The sequence below is a fragment of the Xiphias gladius genome, chromosome 19, assembly GCF_016859285.1.
Source record: "Xiphias gladius isolate SHS-SW01 ecotype Sanya breed wild chromosome 19, ASM1685928v1, whole genome shotgun sequence".
NCBI lineage: Eukaryota > Metazoa > Chordata > Actinopteri > Istiophoriformes > Xiphiidae > Xiphias > Xiphias gladius.
In genome coordinates, this window is record NC_053418.1 from 19,148,924 (window position 1) to 19,169,561 (window position 20,638).

General features: G+C 39.3%; 1 protein-coding gene across 2 annotated transcripts in view; it reads right to left on the reverse strand.

The window, feature by feature from the left end:
• Window positions 1-20,638, reverse strand: part of trpm3 (transient receptor potential cation channel, subfamily M, member 3) — a 128,362-nt gene that overhangs the window by 37,935 nt on the left and 69,789 nt on the right. For both annotated transcript variants that reach the window (XM_040155152.1, XM_040155150.1), the window contains exons 2-8: window positions 19,791-19,870; window positions 18,249-18,450; window positions 17,311-17,524; window positions 15,651-15,775; window positions 14,335-14,506; window positions 3,094-3,268; window positions 2,331-2,454 (exon numbers count right to left, since the gene is read on the reverse strand). In XM_040155152.1, coding sequence (XP_040011086.1) covers window positions 2,331-2,454; window positions 3,094-3,268; window positions 14,335-14,506; window positions 15,651-15,775; window positions 17,311-17,524; window positions 18,249-18,450; window positions 19,791-19,870 — 1,092 coding nt within the window. The remainder of the gene's footprint in view (window positions 1-2,330; window positions 2,455-3,093; window positions 3,269-14,334; window positions 14,507-15,650; window positions 15,776-17,310; window positions 17,525-18,248; window positions 18,451-19,790; window positions 19,871-20,638) is intronic.

Here is a 20,638-nt window from a genome sequence, read left to right on the forward strand (position 1 = left end):
TGTGCGCTACGGAAAGCCTGACTTTTTCTGGAAGACATACAAGGAGTTAGATTAACTTACCTGTGCCTGCACTCTGCTATTTATGATCATACAGATGTATCAGTTATACAAGTTTACACACAAGCAGTATTACCCCACTACATCAACCTGAAGAGTAGTGTAGAGATAAGGGGCTGTCACTTTTTATCTGAAATTTGAACCAAACTGTTCCTGACCTGTTCAAATTCAAATTTGACAGTTTGTAAGTGCCACAGGCCTTTGAAGTAGTTTGCCTTTTGGTCCAGCAGAGGGAGCTCTTAAAAATTAACTATCAGATTGACCAATTGCATGCCCTATTGACCTATCAGTAAACTAGGTTAATAAATAAAAATGGATGACACAGGGCAGCAAAGCTGTGCTGATTGGACTATCATGACACTGGCGCATCCGAGAAGCAGTGTGTGGAAGTATTTTGGGTTTTTTGCTGTAGATGGCCTTATCAAAAGATAAGGATGTTTGTCGACTTTGTAAAAAGCAGCTGCCTTACTCTACCTCAACGGTAGAGTGGAGCAATGTCAGCTGTACAACCTCAGCACTCTTGCGAGAAGCTCGTAAAAAGACGTATTTTTTGAAAATGTGACAGAATTTGAATTATGGACGAAGAGGCGTACATTTTGTTCCCTTGGAAGTAATGGGATTATCAAAAACATACCAGATCGGCTTGTAAAATACAGAGATATTAATGCAAGGTTGAAATGAGATCTGTAGACTTCTATTATGTTGCCAAAACACTCTTATGTGCTCAGTTTCAGTGTGGCAGTGGTAACAGTTTTGAAGGTTCAGAGAGAGGCAGCATCAGATTATCTGGCCTCTACAGCTGCTCCTGCTGAATGATTCACATCCCATTGTTCTGCTCTGGTGTATTGTTTTCAGAAGAGCCATCAGTGTGAACATCAGTCAGCCACTGGAACCCCACTGAGGACACAATCAATCCACTTACATGCTGCGCAACCATGACCAGTGCTGTGCTGCTTGAAAAATACGACATGTACTATGTGTGCACATATATGTGTGCTTTGTGTGATTCAGTGTATTTTGATTATTATAATACTTAAACAAATATTAAAATGATCAACCTACAGTATTTTTAAGAACAGGGAAGAATATCACAGGACCTGGCTGAGACAACTAAAACATTCCAGCCATCATCATGATAAAATAAGGTCCAGGTGTGTATGTGTATGCTATCAATTACAAATTTATTAGCAAAATGTCACTGGCAGCCAGCAGTCCCAATAGTCACTGATGTGACATATATTCCCAAGACTAACAAAAGGCATAGCACACTATGTTCAAATTGAATTGAGGCAAAAACAACCTAGTAGTAAATAAATTAGTACTGCTGCAGAACTAACAAACAATAAAAACTGCTTGTTTGTCCTTTACAGAGGACATGTTGCACTATTATCTTGTGAGTGAATGTAAGGTTGTGTGTGGGTGTATGTGCACTGGATGCACTGCTTTGGTACACGCGTTCACTCATAATGTGAGTACCGTATACAACTTTGTTGACTGTGACAACAAAGCATCATGCCCCCTCCTACCGTGGTAAAAAAACGTGCCATGATTAACACACCCACCCACCCACACACACACACACACACACACACACACACACACACACACACACACACACACACACACACACACACACACACACACACACACCGTCACCCCACATCACCTCTACACATACAGTGTTTACCAGCAATAATAAGAGGTAGGTAGGTTTCACATGACTGAAAGTGCTCTAAGGGGACTGAGACTCCTGCACAGGGAAGAGGGATGTGTGTGACAGCCATGCTTGACAAGACGTGCATCTTGAATTAAACACTGCCAAAGCGGTACCGACTCTCAAGGTGGAGGTAATTTGGTCCCGAACTTCATCTGAATACATTTACATCCACTTAACATTATGTCATACATAAAACATGGGGTAATAATTGGTTCAATAAAAGTTTCACGATGAGCAAGCTTCATTTGACTAATTCATTTATTCTTCCTTCATATATTTTTCATTTTTGTGCTTTACTATACAGTAGAGATCTCAAAACCTTAATGGTGATATTGCTGTTATTCGTGATTGAATGGTTTGTCTGTGCATTTGTCTGCATCTGCCTATGTGAGCCTGGTCGTGCTTCAGTGTCTTATACATATATACTACATATATATACTGTTTATATGTTTGCTTTTTCTGAATCTGCAAATATACCCATGCATGTGCAAATATATGTATGTACATATGCGTTTGCCAGCATGTGTATGTGGACATGTATGAAACTGACACTCACCAGCTCCTTCTTCTTCATGCACTCCATGAGAATGATGAACAGATGTTGGGCCTGTGTGCGGCTGTAGGTGAATGTCTTCTGGATGGTCACCAGCAACTGGTCTCTTAGAGACTCATTAATTATGCTGCGGAGGCAGAGAGGTGTGGAAAAGAGTGGAAAAGACATGAGAGTGTCAGGAAGGGGTTAGATAGAGGTAAGGAGAAGAAAACAGTGATGGGGAAGCGGGTAAATTAGATTTATTTGTCAGTAAGTGAAACCAAGGTTGACTGGGACTCTCAGCAATATTATCTCTGAGTCCTTGGTGAGATGTGATTCTTCAAGTTTAACTTCATTTGTAACAGGATATACGAAGCGATATACAGGATATACGAAAAAAAAAAATCTGAATTAATTATGTGTCTCATTAGGACTGTTTACTTGTGTGTTATTAGAAGTGAAACATGAAGTAATGTGCCGATACACATTGCATCACTTCATGTTTGTATCCTAAATCCATATCCGTTTCCTCAAAAATTCATAGCTACAAAATTACATTGTTGATTCAGCATTAAGTAGATATGCAATATTATGCTTGTTATGTTTGATCTAAGGGACTTAATCATTTAATAATTTTTTTAATTGAATATTATCAGAAATTCTGATTACAAACAATCTTAGCAAGAAAATTTTCACGGTATAAGTGATTTTCCACACTGGATAAAATTTTTATTAGTAAGTGTCTTTTCCTCAGATTAAAGCACCAGGTGTGCATGTGAGTGCATACCCTCCCTCCTCAGAGTATTTGTGTCCAAAGGCCAAGATGTCTGAGGCTCTGCCACTGCCATCACACACCACCACAGGGACTGGAGGAGTGTCCCTGAGGTACTCCAGTACTATAGAGATTACATTAGGACCTCCCTCTACAATCAGAGCCACCACCGGCACACCCTGACCAATGCCTGCACATAAAGAGAGTGGGAGCAGGAGAAATAGGGTAACAGAGTGATTGTAGAGAGGGAAAAAGGGATGAACAATACAGAAAAGGGACAGAAAAGTGAAGAAGGAAAAGACGTGTTAAGGATAGAAAAAACAAAGGGAGGATAGTAAATAAACAGGCTTATTACATCTGCAATACTTGATCCATAAATAGAAAAACTCGATCCAAATTTGTTACAGACGAGGTGAAACTGTGACACCTGTGATGTGTCATGACTCTATTGTCAAGACACTGCACACTTTCTAATTATGGTAGAGCGGTTTTTAAAAAAAGCACATGTACCAAAAATAATCAGCCCACTTTGTGCTTTGTGCTTTGTGCTCTGTTACTGTGGTGTGTGTGCGTTTTTGTGTGAGTGTGTGTGAGAGAGAGAGAGAGAGAGAGAGAAAGGGAGAGCGTTTCACTGATAAATCTAATTTTTCCACACAAAAATGGCACATTGCCTGCTAATCACATGCTATTTAGGGTAATTATACATAATTAGCAGGTGGGTTTTTCTGCATACAATGAGGCTAGGAACGACAGAAGGTACTGCAGATATGAAAGTTATTGCCAAACCGTCAAAGCAATTTCCTATCTTATTCTTTTCCATATTCTGTTTCTCTTTTAATGATTTAACATAGTCTTTAGACACCATAAACCCTGCAAACTCCAGAGTTCCAGTCTCTCTTACCCCCTTATGTTCTTTCCCTTTTTAGTGGTCTCGGTCCAATCCTTTTCCTAAACCCTTCTCCCATCTCTCATCCTGCCCTTTCGCATTCTCTGTCTCACTTCCTGTCTTCCTCTCTACAGTTTTTCTTTGCATAGCCACTCTATTCCTGTCCTCTCCCTCCCATTCTGTTTCATGTGGTTGTGTTTTCTGTCGAGTATTTTGACTCTTCTAATTTAAAAGCTGTGTAACTGCGGATGTTCCCCGCCCTGCACCCTCATCCTGGTCTGCATAATTCACAGAGGAGAAAGCAGAGTCTGTCTCTCAAACACGCAGGCAGACGAGCACATACTAATGCATGCCTACATACTGTATGTACACGCTCACACAAACACAAGCACATGCACACATCCAGAAACATACCCACCACCATTATGCTTTGCCTCACACAGCCTCGTGCGGCCTTGCAACAAGGACAGTTACATAAGGATAATGTTTTAGGTAAAACGTCACTGTGCCACATCACACGACCATACATCAACAGGGCAGAATGTGAGAGAGAAGCAGACTAATGACTTGTATTTTGTGTCTGATTTTTCCATTTCTTTTGGACATCTATTTTTGTTGTTACTTGCATGTGTGTATATGTGTGTGAGTTCGCAGTTGTGTCGGATCAAGCATTGATATTGATGACTAGTGAGCTTTGGAGGCAACGCTGCAGTATCTAAAGCAGATTATTGTTCAACTGAAACCCACCGAGGAGCAGATGAGGAGGGGAGAGCACAGATGTGTCATGGCTAATTGGTGGGAGAAAATTCTTGTGCTTGTGCGAACAAACACACACACACACACACACACACAAAGACACACACACATACACGCACACGCGCTCAATCATAAAATAACATAAATGAAAATAACTGCACACACACATAAACCACCCACAAATGGAACAAGTTTCTCTTTTGCCTGACTACCCAAAAACAGCAGGCACATTGTGGGAGGACTTTTGACCTCCCATTTACAGTTGGTTTTTCTAATTAGCAACAGCCTTAACTAATCTATTTATTCCTGTGGAAACGTGGATGTATTAAAACATGGATGAGGAAGCCAAATATGGAGGCCCATTCATTCTAATTAAAGCTGCCCACCCAGTGGATAAACTGAAAAGGTTTCTCCTGCCTCCAACTGTGGGTGCCAATAACACAAAGGAATGGCACCAAAATCATATTTTGATTCACTTCTTAATTCCTTTAAATTTTATTGGACCTTATGGTTATAATTATGATAATTTAATGAGTAATCTCTCTCTGTGTGATGCCCAGGAAACTCTTAGTTTTAGTTTAGTTTTACACACAATTGTATTATAATGTATATATGAAAAAAAAAAAGTTTTTCTGGCTCAATGGACATATTGTGACTCTAAAAAACTGCCAAACAGTCCAGGCCTGTTCCTGGAGGCTTGTGAGGGAGCTGAGGCCTTAAACTTACCAGAACCGATGCTCCATCAACTGCTACTTCTACTGAATTAAATGTTTTTATTTATTTATCTTTTTTTAAAATTGAGGTTCTGGCAAAAAATTACATCCAGTTCTGAATATGTACAGAACCACTATTCATAGTTTTTGAACCGTTAACAATATACAAAGACAGCAGGAGTCACAACTTTACAGACATGATACAAAACAAAACAAACAACAGGCACACACCGCCAGGCTGACATAATTACATTTATATTAGTAGGGTATGCTGTAGTCAGTTCCAGTGTTGTTAATTAGGCAGAGCGAAGTTCAGTCCAGAGGGATCCACCGTGTCCAAGAGGGATTGCCATATCTCAATGAATCCCTCGACATTGTTATCAAGGGTGCAGGTCAGTTTTTCCAGAGGGAGTATTCTCAGTACTTCCTTATACCAATTACCCAGAGCAGGGATGTCCTTAGAAATCCAGAATTTGAGAAAAGTCTTTCTTGCTATTTATAAGGGTACTCCAATCAATTTACCGTTTGCAGTTGTTCCTTGCACTGTCAACTAAAGCTGCCAAAATACACTGAAGAGGTGACAGCTCTAGGTCATATAAAATCAATGTAACCACCTCATCTTTCACGTCTCTCCAAAATGTTTGTATCTTTTCACATTTCCAAACAGACCCCAATCTTGTTCCATGTATTCAATGTGTTCAGGCCAGTAAAGTTATTTTGAACTACCAGTTTTACCTTCTTATGATTTACAAAAGTGCAGTCCTTTAGTGTCAGACCACCACAGTTTCTAGAATCAATATCAATCCATGTATTTGTAAGTAATTTTATAATTTTTTTAATTTAATCTTGTTATTGTCAAAAAGCTGAGAGTGTTTTGAATTATTTAATCTGTGGAGGCGGATTTAGTGGTCCGAACTCTCCCTTTATATGAAATAAAACACTAAGTATTTGAATACATGTAGTGCAGTTACATGAGTCGGCACTTTCAGAGGAATACCTATTGTTCTAGTTGGAAATGTAAACCCATAGTTGGACAGCTAATACATTCAAGAGAATTTAGTGAGGATGAAACCCTTTTTACTGGAGTTCACAAAGTGTTTACCTCAACCAGAGTGCAACACTGTTATGGAGTGGACTGTTCCTATATGTCTGTGTTTTCTTCTCCTCATTTCTTTCTAGACTTTACTGTGTTTGTTGATGTTTCTTATGACAAGAGTAACATGGGACTCAGTTTTCTATTCATGGAGGAAGAACATGTAACCTCATGACAGAAACTCTTAGGTTAAGTTTAAGATGTTACCATGTGTGCGATGCTACTGTCTGGTTCTAAGCATTCTAACAATGCAAATAATCTATATTTACAGATATTCGCATGTGCACTGTGTGGATCACCGGCCACTCTCCTCTAAACATGTGTCTGCTTTACCTGTTATTAATCAAAATAAAATAAAATAAATAAAATAAACCGTTAAGTCATACATACCTATACACCTAACATAACAACAGTATTTACAGTATATTACATACTGTAGATACATGTTTTTGAAAAAATACGCATTGTGTCTCTCACAATGCATCTGGCCTTTCCACCACTTCTCCTGCTTCTCCTCCTGACTGCACCCATGCACCATTCACACGCTCCAACGTATCAGGTTACACAATCGACACACACCTAATCTCTCTTTTCTCTCTGTCTCTCATTCATAGTTTTGACCCAGAGCCCACACCTTATCTCTCAGGATGGCAACTACCCTGAAAAAGTGTGAAAAAGCAGAGGCAGAAAAAAAAGGAGAGAGGTGTTCGATGAGAATCCATGGCTATCTTTCTATATTTATCCAGCCTGGGAGACGTGGAAGTAACGAGGAACAGGAATTAGGGAGGGAAAGAAGAGCGTGTAAGTGAGACACACATAACATGCTTAAATGGTCCTAATTAAGCATCCAGCAATGACTCATCCTCTGCATGTGTCTGTGTGTGCGAGTGTCTGCAAGTTTGTCCTTGTATGTGTCAAATTAATATCAGCATGACTGGAGGACGTGTGCTACAGTATGTGGGTCATTGTCTTCGCATGCCCCCCCACCCCCAGCAAAAAAAATGAATGAATAAAAAATAACACTCTTACAAACACAGACACACACATACACACTATTATCCAAGCAACAACGAAAGCAGACAGGAAACATCAGATCCATGAAGGCAACATGACTTGACAAACTACAGAACAAAAGGTCAAGGGGTCCTGTACATTAAAAGGGCAAAGCTTCTCTCAAACTACTTTTTCAGTTCTGTTGAGACATCAACATATACTGTCGTTTTTTACTTACTTGCAGGAATTCTGAATGAATCGGAGGCCTGTAGTGCTACCAAGGCTGAGTGAGCCAGAGAGAATCAATCATGAATGGTGTCATTGACCAGTAAAAGACATTTACACTTCGGAAACTGGGGTTAAAGGAATTTTACCCCACTGATTTGTATGTTGATTTGTGTACGTGAGTCTGTGTGTGTGTGTGTGTGTGTGTGTGTGTGTGTGTGAGAGAGAGCTCTCTCACTATATGAGTTAAAATCGTGTACATTGATCTCAAATATTGGACCCCATTTACACGTAGTTACTTCCTGCATCCTGGACTGATCGGATAGCTACTGGATATCAAAAAAAGCTAAGAGTAAATGCATCCAGGAAGCCTTTGTAAGGGATTGGCATCCAGTTGCCCAAACCACCTTGGATGCTCAAATAGTGTAAATGAGTGTAAGCTTTGCTCCCCTAAGTGTATCTATGTCAGTAAGTAGTCTGTGGAAATAGCCACTTCAAGGGTGTGTACCCTGTGAGAATGCCATTACCACCTCCCTCTGGACCGGAGTAGGGCTGACCCTTATATGCATGTAGCCCCAGAAAACCAAGATGGATTGCAATCAGAATTGTGATTTGGCCAACAGGGACTCATAAATGTAGCTAAGTGTAAATGAAAGTGCATTAAATATCATCTACATTTTATTCTGATACCAGTCTTGAATCTGTAAAGTCTGTATGACAAAAGTCTGACTTGTCCTTCCCAAATCATTCTGGATTCAGCTCATATTACTTTGCAACAGCAGCTAATTAGATATGATAAACTGTATATCTCTACTCTGCACTGCCATTAATTTATCCATAAAAGCAACAGTAAACATTTTATTATGCTAGAAATGCTTAGCAACTGGAAATTCTTGAATGTAGTAAGTCAGGTTTATTGTGCAGCTCATTAACATAGCTAAAAATTTCAAGGGGTTGTAACACTTCTATGTGAGACAGTTAGGGAAAATAATAAATGTATTCCACAGAGAGAAATAGAAAGATAAAAAAACAACTTGCTATTTGACTTCTTTAATTGTTTAGTTGTGTACATAAGCCATCTACCAGAACATTTCTGACCTTACTAGTCATTTTTTCCACTCCTATTCTTCCAAAGGACATTTACCACAGTTCACACAACTGATCACGCACTCAGATTCTTTCCACACAACACAATATGTTGTCATCCATGCACAACCTCAACCTGGAACTATACCTGGAGCAGGTCTTGTATCCCACCCACTACTGACTCTCCCTCTTTGTTATCTCTCCACCACAGAGTTGAACACTCTGATGGTTCATGTTTATCATTTTGACTTTTTTTTTTGTATCATTTCGTGCATGAACACACTTTACCCCATTGACTTGATTTGTCCCCACACTGTCTCTGTATGCTTATCCTCATGTGCCTGCAAATAATTTATCTACTGATCCACACTCACAGTGTCAGTTCAACCCCTCTGATTTAACCAGTCATCAACTCAGCACAACCACAGGGTTCAACACCACTGACCAGAGGGCTCAGGAAAAACTAATATTAATTTATGTGATTCATAGTATCGATAGTCTGGAGATCTGAATTAAAATGTAAACATTTCAATGGCTTTTGAATATTTTTTTGAATAATTGCACGGCATAATTTAAAAGCTTTATTAAGATTTACTAAAATTGTCCTGCTATTTGTGCTTTATTTGATACAGTCACATTCAGCAGAGGATGACATTTCAAAGTCAGGTTCAAACTGTGACACTGCAGCTGTAGCTGTGATGTGTCAAAGAACAACAGCCACCAAGTAATCCAGTTGGTCACACATAAAAAAGGCACGACATTATTAGCTTTGTCTAAAAAACAAAAGTTTATCCAAGCATTTGTAGTGCTTCAAAGAAGAGTATTACAACCCTCTTGACTTCCCATGTACCACAGTTGAACTATAATCTCTTCTGTATGGGCTACTCCACAGTGGAGGTCACAATGTCATAGCTAATCTGCAACTCAAGGTCTTATGGCTTCTGGATTCAATTACTCCAGCTACTTCATCTTTGAAGTATGCTGTGATTAATGAAACCACTGCTATAGGAGGGTCAGTGAAGGTTACACAGTAGACACAGAGTTAAAACACACATTCCTACACCTATGCACACATTCAATATACAACGTACTTAAGTGCCCATCTTAATATTCCAAGTAATTAAGGTGAAATGATAGAGGGCACACTCCAGGTGCCTCATGCATTCTCACAGACTTTACCTAAACTTGCACAAATTAATAACTTTAATTCCTCTTTTGGCCTGGAATGTGCATTCAATTTTAAATTGTCATGTGCAAAAACAAAAGGATTTTCTTATTTTTATCTTGTTCAATTTTAAAAGATAAAACAAGAAAAAATACATGGATGAAGCCTATTGGTTCTTTCTCTCACTGCCTTTTCACTTTTTTATGCCTTTTCAGTCAAGATACCTCAAGGTAATATCTCATCTCACTGCCTGCATCCTACTCAGCTGTTTCACATTCATTTCTCTTCCCTCTCTGCTCCCCCTTGTCCCTTTTCCGTTTTCATTTTCTCACTATCCTCTCTTCCTCTTTTATTTTTCCTCTCTCTCTGAGGCAGGTGTGTGAAAAAAAAAGCATTATCGCCACTGCTGGAGACATGTCAAAAGAGCTGTGTGGTGGTTGAGTGAGCTGTGCTAAATCGTGTTAATCAGTTTATTGATTTCCTACATGATCATAAGTCTAACAATCTCAGTTAGCTTCAGGGGATGGTGGGAGATCAAGAGAAAAAAATGTTCCTGAATGTGTGTAATCTTAAAGACCATAATGAGAGTGTGTCGGGGTAGGCAATATATCCAACACTTTTTTAAATCAACAATTACATCTGTATATAATCATGCAATGAATGTTTATGATCACTGGTTATAAGCTCTGATCCTCTTTTCACATGTGAAGTGTCCTGAGCTGAATCCTTGTCATGGTAATCCAGGCTCATTTGCATCCGCATCTCTGTACATGTTCTATCAAGCTAGACCATGTTTGGCTGAATAAGTCATGAGGGGGCCATGCATGTACAGCGGGGCACAGCGCTGAGCATTTACTCTGGCATGGGAATGTGTTGGCTCCATCCACCATATTTATAGTCTCCCAACACCAGTTTCCTGACTGAAGACATTCATTGTGTTTACACCCTGCCAGAGCTGTCTCTTAGATATTCTCGCCCACTTTCCACTGAAGACGATACAAACCCACAGAAAGTGCCACCTTCGACAACATAAAAAATATAAAGTGGAGAAAGGACAAGGTACGCAGTGGGAATACACAAGTCCTCTCACCAAGGGTTGTGTTAAGAGTTATAGGAACTGCACAACTGCAGTGATGGGTTTTGACAGGTTCCAATGGTGCTGCCATAACTTGTGATGGAAATATGCAATGTGCAAAATGACCACAAAAATCTTATGGCAACAGGAAATCAAAATGTTGCAACGTTTGAGAAAAATTATCATGAGTTACAAGTGTGTTTCAGGCAAAATCACCTACTGTATACATTTGTTATATAGAATTGATTCCCATATTTAAAAACTGTACTGTAATATTTTGGAGCCAATTTGATTTGCTACAGCATTTGCGGCAGTCACATGGTGATAGCCGGTGAATGGAAAATTGCACAGAGGCACAGTTGGATTAGCTACAGGATTGCCCAGACGTTAGAAAAATACCACAGGGGGAGATTATGCATATCTGTCCACCACACTTCTTCCATCTTGTGTTTGTGTGCAGTGTGTGTGACTGTGTTTTAAGAAAAAAAAGAGAAAAAAAGCTTGTGTTTGTGTGTGGTTTACAACCAACATGTTAGGACATTCAAACTGAACTGCTTTCTTCCCTCTTTACTTTCTTTATTCTCCTTTCCTTGACAGGACCCCAGGCTACACTTGGATGCCATGGAAGCCCTGCTGTGGAAAATTGATGCGCTCCTTGATTCACCGTGGACAGGTAATCAAATCAAGAAATGGTCCTTGTCTGGCAACCCTACAGCAGTGAATGAGGAAGTAAAGAATGCACATGTACAACAAGGTACAGTATATCATACAGACACAAAAACATACAGTAATCGAACATTGGGGAAGCTGTGCGTATAAATTCACACTACAAGCAAATACATTTGTGGCTTTTTGTCAGTAATGTGTTAGGTCCTTTTGGTAAATGTTACCCTCTTTTGGGGGGTGAAGCTCCCTCTGTTGATATGCATGGCTTCAGGATCAGAGCTGCTCTAGTTCTAGCTTTTTTCTCAAGTTAAGAAGCTTAAAATGATTCATGGCCCTCAAATCTCACAGCCATTAAGATTTAAAACTTAATATTTAATAACTTTCTATGATTTCTTTTCAATGACACCTCTTCTTAATGAGTGCAGTTGCCATACCTGTATTTTTTGCAATAACAATAGAAATTGTTATTCTATTGGCCATGGCCAAATGATCGATATTAACCAGTGGGATGATCATAAATTAGCTTTATGGTTAATGTTGAGGTTTTTGTAAATCTACGAAATTCTGGAATATCTAACCTGGGCACCCTGAATAGCAAGATTTATCACACGATCTCAATTTAAGTTAAAACCAGACAAAAGTAGGTAAACTTGCTTTGATTGTGGAAATGCACTCACTACACGGGTCAAAGATACAAGTACCAAATCACTTCATACTATACAAGCACAGGTATTACAATGATTTTGATTAGGGCTATAGATCAATTTCGGCTGATACAGCACTTCACCTCAAGAGGAAACGGTTGCCAACCCGAGTGGCATGTTATAAAGCTGAAGCTGATTATCAGTGTAACCGCAGACAATGTTATTATGTGAGAGAGTCTGGATGATGGCTCTGTGTTGGATGGTAAGCAGATAGAAATAGTACACTTAGTTACCTATCACCTTCTTTCACTAGCAGATCTTTGTATGTATTAGTGCTCACCTTGGATCTAAACATAGGTTAAAGAAAATCACGTGATGGATATAAATTAGATTTATGTTGGATGCTTGTATGACGACTGGGCGTCCCTTTGCCTTCCCAGCCCCTTTTGTATGAGTCCAGGCATAGGATGACAAAGGGAAGTCCATAGGTCACATGACTGGATGATAACAGGGAGGAAGTACATTTGTGTATCCTGTAAACCCCAGGAATATTTTTTAAAGGCCTGAAGTAAAGGCTTAGGAGGATAAAGTTTCAATCAGTGAACATTAGTGACAGTGAACAAAAATGGTGTTGACAAAGGTAAGGTTTGACACTGTCATGGTACTGACACTGTAACAATCTATCCATTTGGTAACACCTATTTCCTGACACTCAGTTTTTAAAAAAGAACTGGTGGTAAAATGTGTGCATTCATGTCAACCAAACCCAGAGCAAATTACTATAAAAGGGCTTTATGCTAACAACAAAAGAAGACAGAAGAATAAATCATGGCTGCAAACAACATTTCTCTGACTCAGGTTTGTTTGCGGCTATGAAACATTCTAAATAATGCTGCTCGAGGCTATTGAAAAAACTATTTGAAGGGTATCAGATGGTTTTGTGTATGCTTGTGTCTTTATTTGTGTCTGTGTGTGTGTGTGAGAGAGAAAAACACAGAGAAATACATGTTGTATTCATGCAAATCCATTTGGTTTTTAGCTAAGGTATAATGTAGAAATTGAGAACGGAGAAATGCAATGTGAAAAGGACTCGATGTTGGATGAAAACTCCACACGAAGGCAAATATGTGGACATGTAGACTCACATACACATTAATATACAAACAGTACATAAACACCTATGACACTCAAGCATTGGTCAATACACTCTTGCTGCCCTTTTTTATTGCATAATGTACTTCTGATGCAACAAATTTTAAAAAGAAGAAATAGAGAGCTGCAAAGGAATACAGAATAAAGCAAGATTCTGTTGAGTTTCAACATCAGTGTGTTATATATCCTGCTATTGTCTGTCAAAATATTAAAAAATATTGGTTTGTACTATGAAAATAAAAATACTATAAAAACTGCCGGCAAAAAACACATCTGATGTACTTTTCATTCCTTTATGTGTGTGTACCTAAATGCAACTGAATTTACTTAGTGTGTCTGCAGGATACTGTGTTTGCACGTACAGTGGTCGTGTGCTTGTCATTATGTTTGTTAGCTGGTTTGGAAGTTGTGCGCAGTGCCCCAGAACAGGAAGACAAGGATTATCAGCAGGTTTATTTGTGGAAGGAGTTCAACTAAGCTGTCAGGAATCTTTGAAAGAAGATATAAACAAATCATGAAGGGAGGGATAGTTTCAAAGGCTCATTTAATTATGTCACAGCTGGCTAAAAATACACTGTCTGACAGCATGTGTTAAGTATGAAGCAGGTAATGATAATTTAAGTCTGGTTGCAGCTGCAAAATAGACTTTGAACCCAATTAACCCACAGTGGTGTGGCTGATAAAACAAGGATATTGGTTTCATTATGCTGTTATCACTCACTGTATTACTTTAAAACACCCTCTCTAATTTAGGGTATGTAGGTCAGTCTGGTATAGGCCATATCGGAAAGATTCCACTCACGTGTGTTGATCTTCTGCAGGGAGATGTGTTTCTCTAGCTGGCGTCGCAGTTTGACCTCAGCGCCGTATTTTCCCGTGGTACCATTGTCTGCCAGGATGAAGTGGGAATGGAGACTGTTTAGAACGGTCAACTTGCTCATCGGGTTGGACATGGTCTGGTATGGACGCACCACCTAGTCGAGAGAAGATAACTTTTAACAATTATGCAAGCATCAGAGAAGCCCATGGCTGACAGTGGTATGTGGCAACTGGGCCAAGGAAAAATGGATTGATTCATGATAACAAGCGCATGTAAGTTTTGGCAAACAATGTATCTAGGAAACATTACAGTGTTTTTCTCATTTTTAAGTTTTTATTAAAGGAGCACTCCACCAATTTCCTCCTTAAGTTCAATTTACTTGTCATAAAGAACACTACTCAGTCCTAGAAAACAGCTGTATAATGTCCTCTGTGGCTCTGATTGACGTTTTCCGAAGTTTGAGAAGGGGCTTGAAGGCTTAAAAGTTTTCAGGGTATTCTTAAGTTACAAACTGGGACATAGAGTATGAGAGGCATAAGCATTCGCCAGGCAGAAAAAGAGGAATGAACAGACAAAGGTTGCATTATGGGAAATGTAGGCTCCAGCATAGTGCCCAAGTAAGATATCAATATTTAATGGCAGATCTTTTGTCAGGGTGATGAAAGGTGTTTGTTTGGTTATCTATAAATAATTCCCAAAAAATAAACTTTCAGCTTTGCATTTCCAATAGCTGCATGTTAACTTTTTTTTTAGTGCAGGTTCTAGTGCAAGAATAACAGACACCCTGATGCAATCAAACGATCCATCATTTTAAACAACACATTTATTGTACTGGTTTTAAAGCAGCATTATCGACAGTTTCTCAGAGCTTGGATTTGGTCTACTCAGGCATTGCTCGCTATCTGAGGTAAACTCATCTGGTCATTAGGCATACAGTTGAGACCAATCAAGCATGAAAAAACTGCTTCAGCACTTAATCATCTCATTTCAGCAACCAACATCAATCAGCTCTGCTTGACTTGTTCAGTAGGACAGATTTCAGCACATTCTGATGAAATTTTAACTAACATATAACATTGATTCCCGAGATTTGAATGAGTCAGCATGTGATCCTCCAGCTGTCCAACTCACTTTCAACGAGTCTTTATCAGAGACTTGGTTTACTCAGCACCTTAGTTAGTAAGCTGTCATCTGCAATTTACAGGCTATGGCAACGTGCAAACATGTGCAAGAGCATAGAGGTGCCCACTCTGTAACTATTACATTATCGTTTTGTTGGTTTGTTCTCCGAGACTTACATCTTTGCCCACAAGATCCTCCTGATTTTCTACAATGCCCCATGGAGCAATGCCAATGGTGCAGATCTTCCCCCTTGACTTGGAGGCGTGGTCCTTCAGTGCATCACCCACATGGCGAATCACCCCTGTGTGTGTACATGTGTACGCATAAATGAGTGTTTGAAAGACGAATAGAGGAACAGATAAAAAAATCAGTTTTATCATGATCAATACACAGCCTAAAATTAGATAATGATACACTGCTGTGAAAGATAAATATAATCTGTTAGGCACAGAAGACAACAGCATGGGAGCTGATGTGAAAATACACACACAGAGACACCGCACACACACACACACACACACACACACACACACACACACACACACACACACACACACACACAGCTTCAAACATAGACAGGTCGTATCTCCAGGCTTCTAGTTGTCCTCAGGGGAGCAGCAGTCAGACCTGGGGGCCATCTTATCCCATCTCTCCTCCTGACATTCATTCTTTCTCCACCTCTACCCTCAACTGTCCCTCCAATCCATCCCTCCATCCATTATTCAGGCCTCTCTCTTCCTCTTTCTTGTACGTGCACCCATTCTGTCAGTAAATCTTACTTTCTATTCCTTTCTGTATTCAAGTGTGTGCACTCCACAGCATCCAGCGGCGTGTCATTTCTTTCTATCTGTTCTTATCTCACCTATTAAACATTATTATCCCATCTTTCTTCTTATTTCAAGCCTGCTAAATTTAATCAAAGTTACTAAAAATGCTTCTCTTTTTTTGTGACCTAAAAAAAATACAAGAACAATACAAACTGTGATCTGCTATATTGAAGACAAATTTAAACGGGATTTAATAGAATTGCACTATCGCTATTGATGATGTTTGACCAAAGCTAAAGCTAAGAATTAAGCGATCTATATGATCCAAGTATATATAAATGTATTCATTTTGCAACACAGTCAAAATTTTTATATTAGTGCAATATAATTGTTGATACTAAGTTTCAGGATACTACATTTACAGTAAAATGTAAGATGGGAGCAACAAAGCATTTACCAATTTTAAAATTTAACACCACTATCCATAACTTACCAAGATCAGAAACATAATGATGCTCAAGTTCAGTCACAAAGACTACTTTCCGTATGCACGATAATTCCATACTTATACATAATTCATGTGCTGTCAATCTGTCAGCTGACGTTTCGGTTTACACTATTTTTATTTCAACCAATTTTATTTTGTCACAAATACTGTCACCCAATCCTCTTGTTGCTCTCAGACTTTGAAACTGTTTCTTTATGGACTGCTTTTACACTTCCAACCCTCTACCTCCTGTGTTTAAGACCCAGTCCACTGAGCCCCTCATAAATCCTGTTCCAGGCCAATTTCATCCAGCTACTCAGTGTCCCAGGCAGAGATCTTTTGACTAAGCCGATCTTTTCCACACCGGTTACTCATCTAAACTATATACAGGGGAAAATCCCATTTTGCTCTCAATGGGCTACCACTCCTTGAAAAGTAGAGTTCCTGAAGGGCCCTAATTGCTTCCTCAGCCTTTACTGTCATGCAACTAATAAAACATTAATAACTCTTCTCACTTTTTGTTCAAATAGTGTTCCCTGCACGGTCCTCAAAATAAACTGGCCTATTTGTACTGTACTTTACCTGTGTTCACACCTCCAGTGAATATCCAGGCTCCAGTTGTCATGGCAGCCTTGATGAGCCCTTTCCCGAAGACCTGTTTGAGTTTCGGTTGTAATTCAAAGTTCTGCAGGCCCCCATGGACTGAGATGAGCAGCTTGGGCAGGTCCAGCTGCCATTCCTTGGTCATCAGGTGGAGCAGCAGGTCAGGCTTGGTGTCATAAGACACTCGCACATACTGCAAACAGTAGGGAATGTGTCAGTGACGTACAGTAGCACATCTGCTTCACCCTCAGGCACATGGTTACTTAGGGTGTGCATACAGACACACATGCATACAGTACACACACAGTATGATGAAGGTAAAAAAAAAAAAAAAAAAAATATATATATATATATATATATATGAAGGTAAAATTATGAAATAAAAAAAAATATCACATGGACCAGGCTTTCATTTTTCATGCTGCGAAAAAGTATTTAGCAGATGTTTTCTGTAACTGAAGATTTAAGACTGGGAATAAATCAGACAGTAATTTAGCCTTAATCATCTGAATTCCAAGAATGTTGGAGTTGATGTGATTTTGTCACCATGCTTACCAGAGAAGGTGACCATGTTAATAACATGTACAATCATACTACTTTTGGGATGGATCAATTAATCAGCAGAATTTTTATCTGCTGCAGTCTCCAGATACTTATGTCTTCTAAATTATTAATTGTATGCAATCACATAATAATTACACTCTCTGGTTAAATTCTCCTTATCTTCAGGCATGCTGATATGATGCATTTTGTCATTCTACATATATGTGATGCCTTTTAATTTGACCTGTGCTACAACCATGTACTTCAAAGAGGAGCATGTATTACTTGACAAAAGCTTGACAATCACTGACTATCTTGAGAAGCAAGGTGTCTGCAGACAAAATGCACCACAGCAGATTTGTTACGGGAGTCACCATGGCTTTGTTGGAGTGTCCTCCTCCCTGGAACTCAATGGTGCCGAAGGCATCAGTGGGGCTGAGCTGTGTATGTTTGCTGATTGACCACTTCTCTGACAGGCTGTCATTCTTGGCCAAACGCTCTGCTTTATCATTCTGACTGGATGAGATGCCCGGGGGCAGGCCCACATGCTGACCTATCAGACGACCACAGCAGCACCTGGATGAGAGGAGAAAATAAAAGTAAATGTAAGATTGGTATATTACACACTCATTTCCAGAGAATAATTGAAACCTTGAGAGTTCTGAGGACCAAACAAAGCCATTGTAGCACTGAGAGGGAAAAAGGAGTGGGTGAGAGAGATTGTGTGTGACTGAGAGAATAAGAGAAAAAGTGTGAGAGCTGCTGTTGTCATGTACCTAGCAGTAAGAGGTGGCCAAGGCTGAAGTGACAGCTTGTCATTTCATCTCCTGATTGGGAGGAGAGTAGGACATAGATTTGTGGGCCCCTTCATTTCTGTATTGGCTCTGTCTCTTTTTGTTTTCCGCTTTTGACAAACCTCCATCTGTCTCCCTCTCCCTTGTTCTCCTCTCCTTCTTCCTTGGCAGCTCAAGAGTTAGCAGAATGACAATTATATGAATTGTAGTATTCCTACATGAGTACATACTTATTCAGATGTACTGAATGCGGCTTTCATATTTTGTGTTTTAACCTTACAGGATGGAGTAGGAGCCCTAGGAGGAAAGAAAATCAGGAGGCTTTGATTATCACTTCATGTTTCCGTCATCTCTCACCAAAGGTACTATGCCTCCCTCTACCTTATGCATCAAGACAAGTGTTTCTGACTAAAAGGTGCAAAGCTGATTTGATCTTAAGGAAAATCTCTTCCCCTTGCTCCTGCTCATGGCTTCCACCAGCTTCCCTCTAGTTATTCTAATTCTGTTTACCTAACAAACAGTGGCATTTTCTGTGTGTCTGTATATGAGGGCTGGTACTGCAGGAAGTAGACTTGACTTTCACAGTTTGTCACCCTAAGCAACATCAACTGCAGTATTTTTCAACTGCAAGATTTTTGATAACTTCACCATGACGGTGACCTTGTAGAGCAAAATGAGAGGAAAATTGGTAATGGAAATAGTGAGAGTCTTCTTTTATGTACTTGATGTACACTGTATCACGACAATGGTGTTATAGTGTTAGTATTATACAAACAGAGCCCTTATAAATGTACTTTCATATTTATCCTTTCCCATACTGAGTGGATAAGAAGCATGCACCTGTGGACTCTATCATGCGTGTTGCTTAAATGAATAACTTTTTAAAATATAATGTGTAATATTTTACTCTTTTTATGTACTGGCCTGGCCCTGTATTTCAATAATGTCACTAAAGCAGCTAAAATGCTATTTGTGTTTTAATATGTGTAATGGCAGTTTCTTTATCCCTATAATAAAGATGAAGAGCTGGGATTAAGAATATAGTAATGTTATTTACATGTATACAAAATAATGTAATAAACTGAGATTTTTCCCATTTCCTCTACATACATCCTTACTCACCTATGGGGGTCTTTGGCGCTCACTATGATATGAACACATTCTCTCTTGCTGAATGCTCTTTCTATCCACGATTTCTGTGCCTGCAGAAAAGAAGACAGAAGAACGCAGTCAGTCTTTGTCAGATAATGGAGCTGTAACCTGAGCATGCAGGAGTGACAGCAGACAGACAGCAGGAACAGGCTCATATCATGTATAGGCCCGCACTTTACTGTGGAGTTCACCTGTGAAAGAAAATGTTTTCTTGTCCTTCAAGGAATAAAGCGTTCTGCTTAGCAGCCATCTGTCATGTAAATTTAAACAGTCTGAGCCTTGTTATACAAACTTGTCTGCCAGAGTCTATTTCCAAGCAGCAGTCCAGTTTTGAAGGATGGAAAACAGAGCGTACATTGTGAGATGTTGGATCTAATGTCTCAAAAGTACTATGAAAAATTCAGAAATTTAAAGAAAATTCAGCAATTTCACATCCAAAACTGTTACAAGAGAAAAAAATAACAGCACTTTGGGAACGGCATACACCGAACACACAGCACATATAATTCAAACACTGAAGACAATCTGACAGAAATGTTTTATGTTGTTCAGTGACTCCAGCCCAAACCGGATGAGATGAAGAGCTGGGAAAGAGAAAGCGGATGTTAAATGCACCGAGGCATTAAATTACGTCAGAGTTCCAGTCCTTAGATACTTTTATGTGCAGCAAGCTGAGTGTGTGTGTGTGTGTGTGTGTGTGTGTGTGTATAAGCATGTATGTGTGCACATTTATATGAGAAAGTGTGTGTATGTATCTTTGTATGTGCTTTTTGTTATTATATTGTATACAGTATATAAAGACTTCCTCAGCATAATGC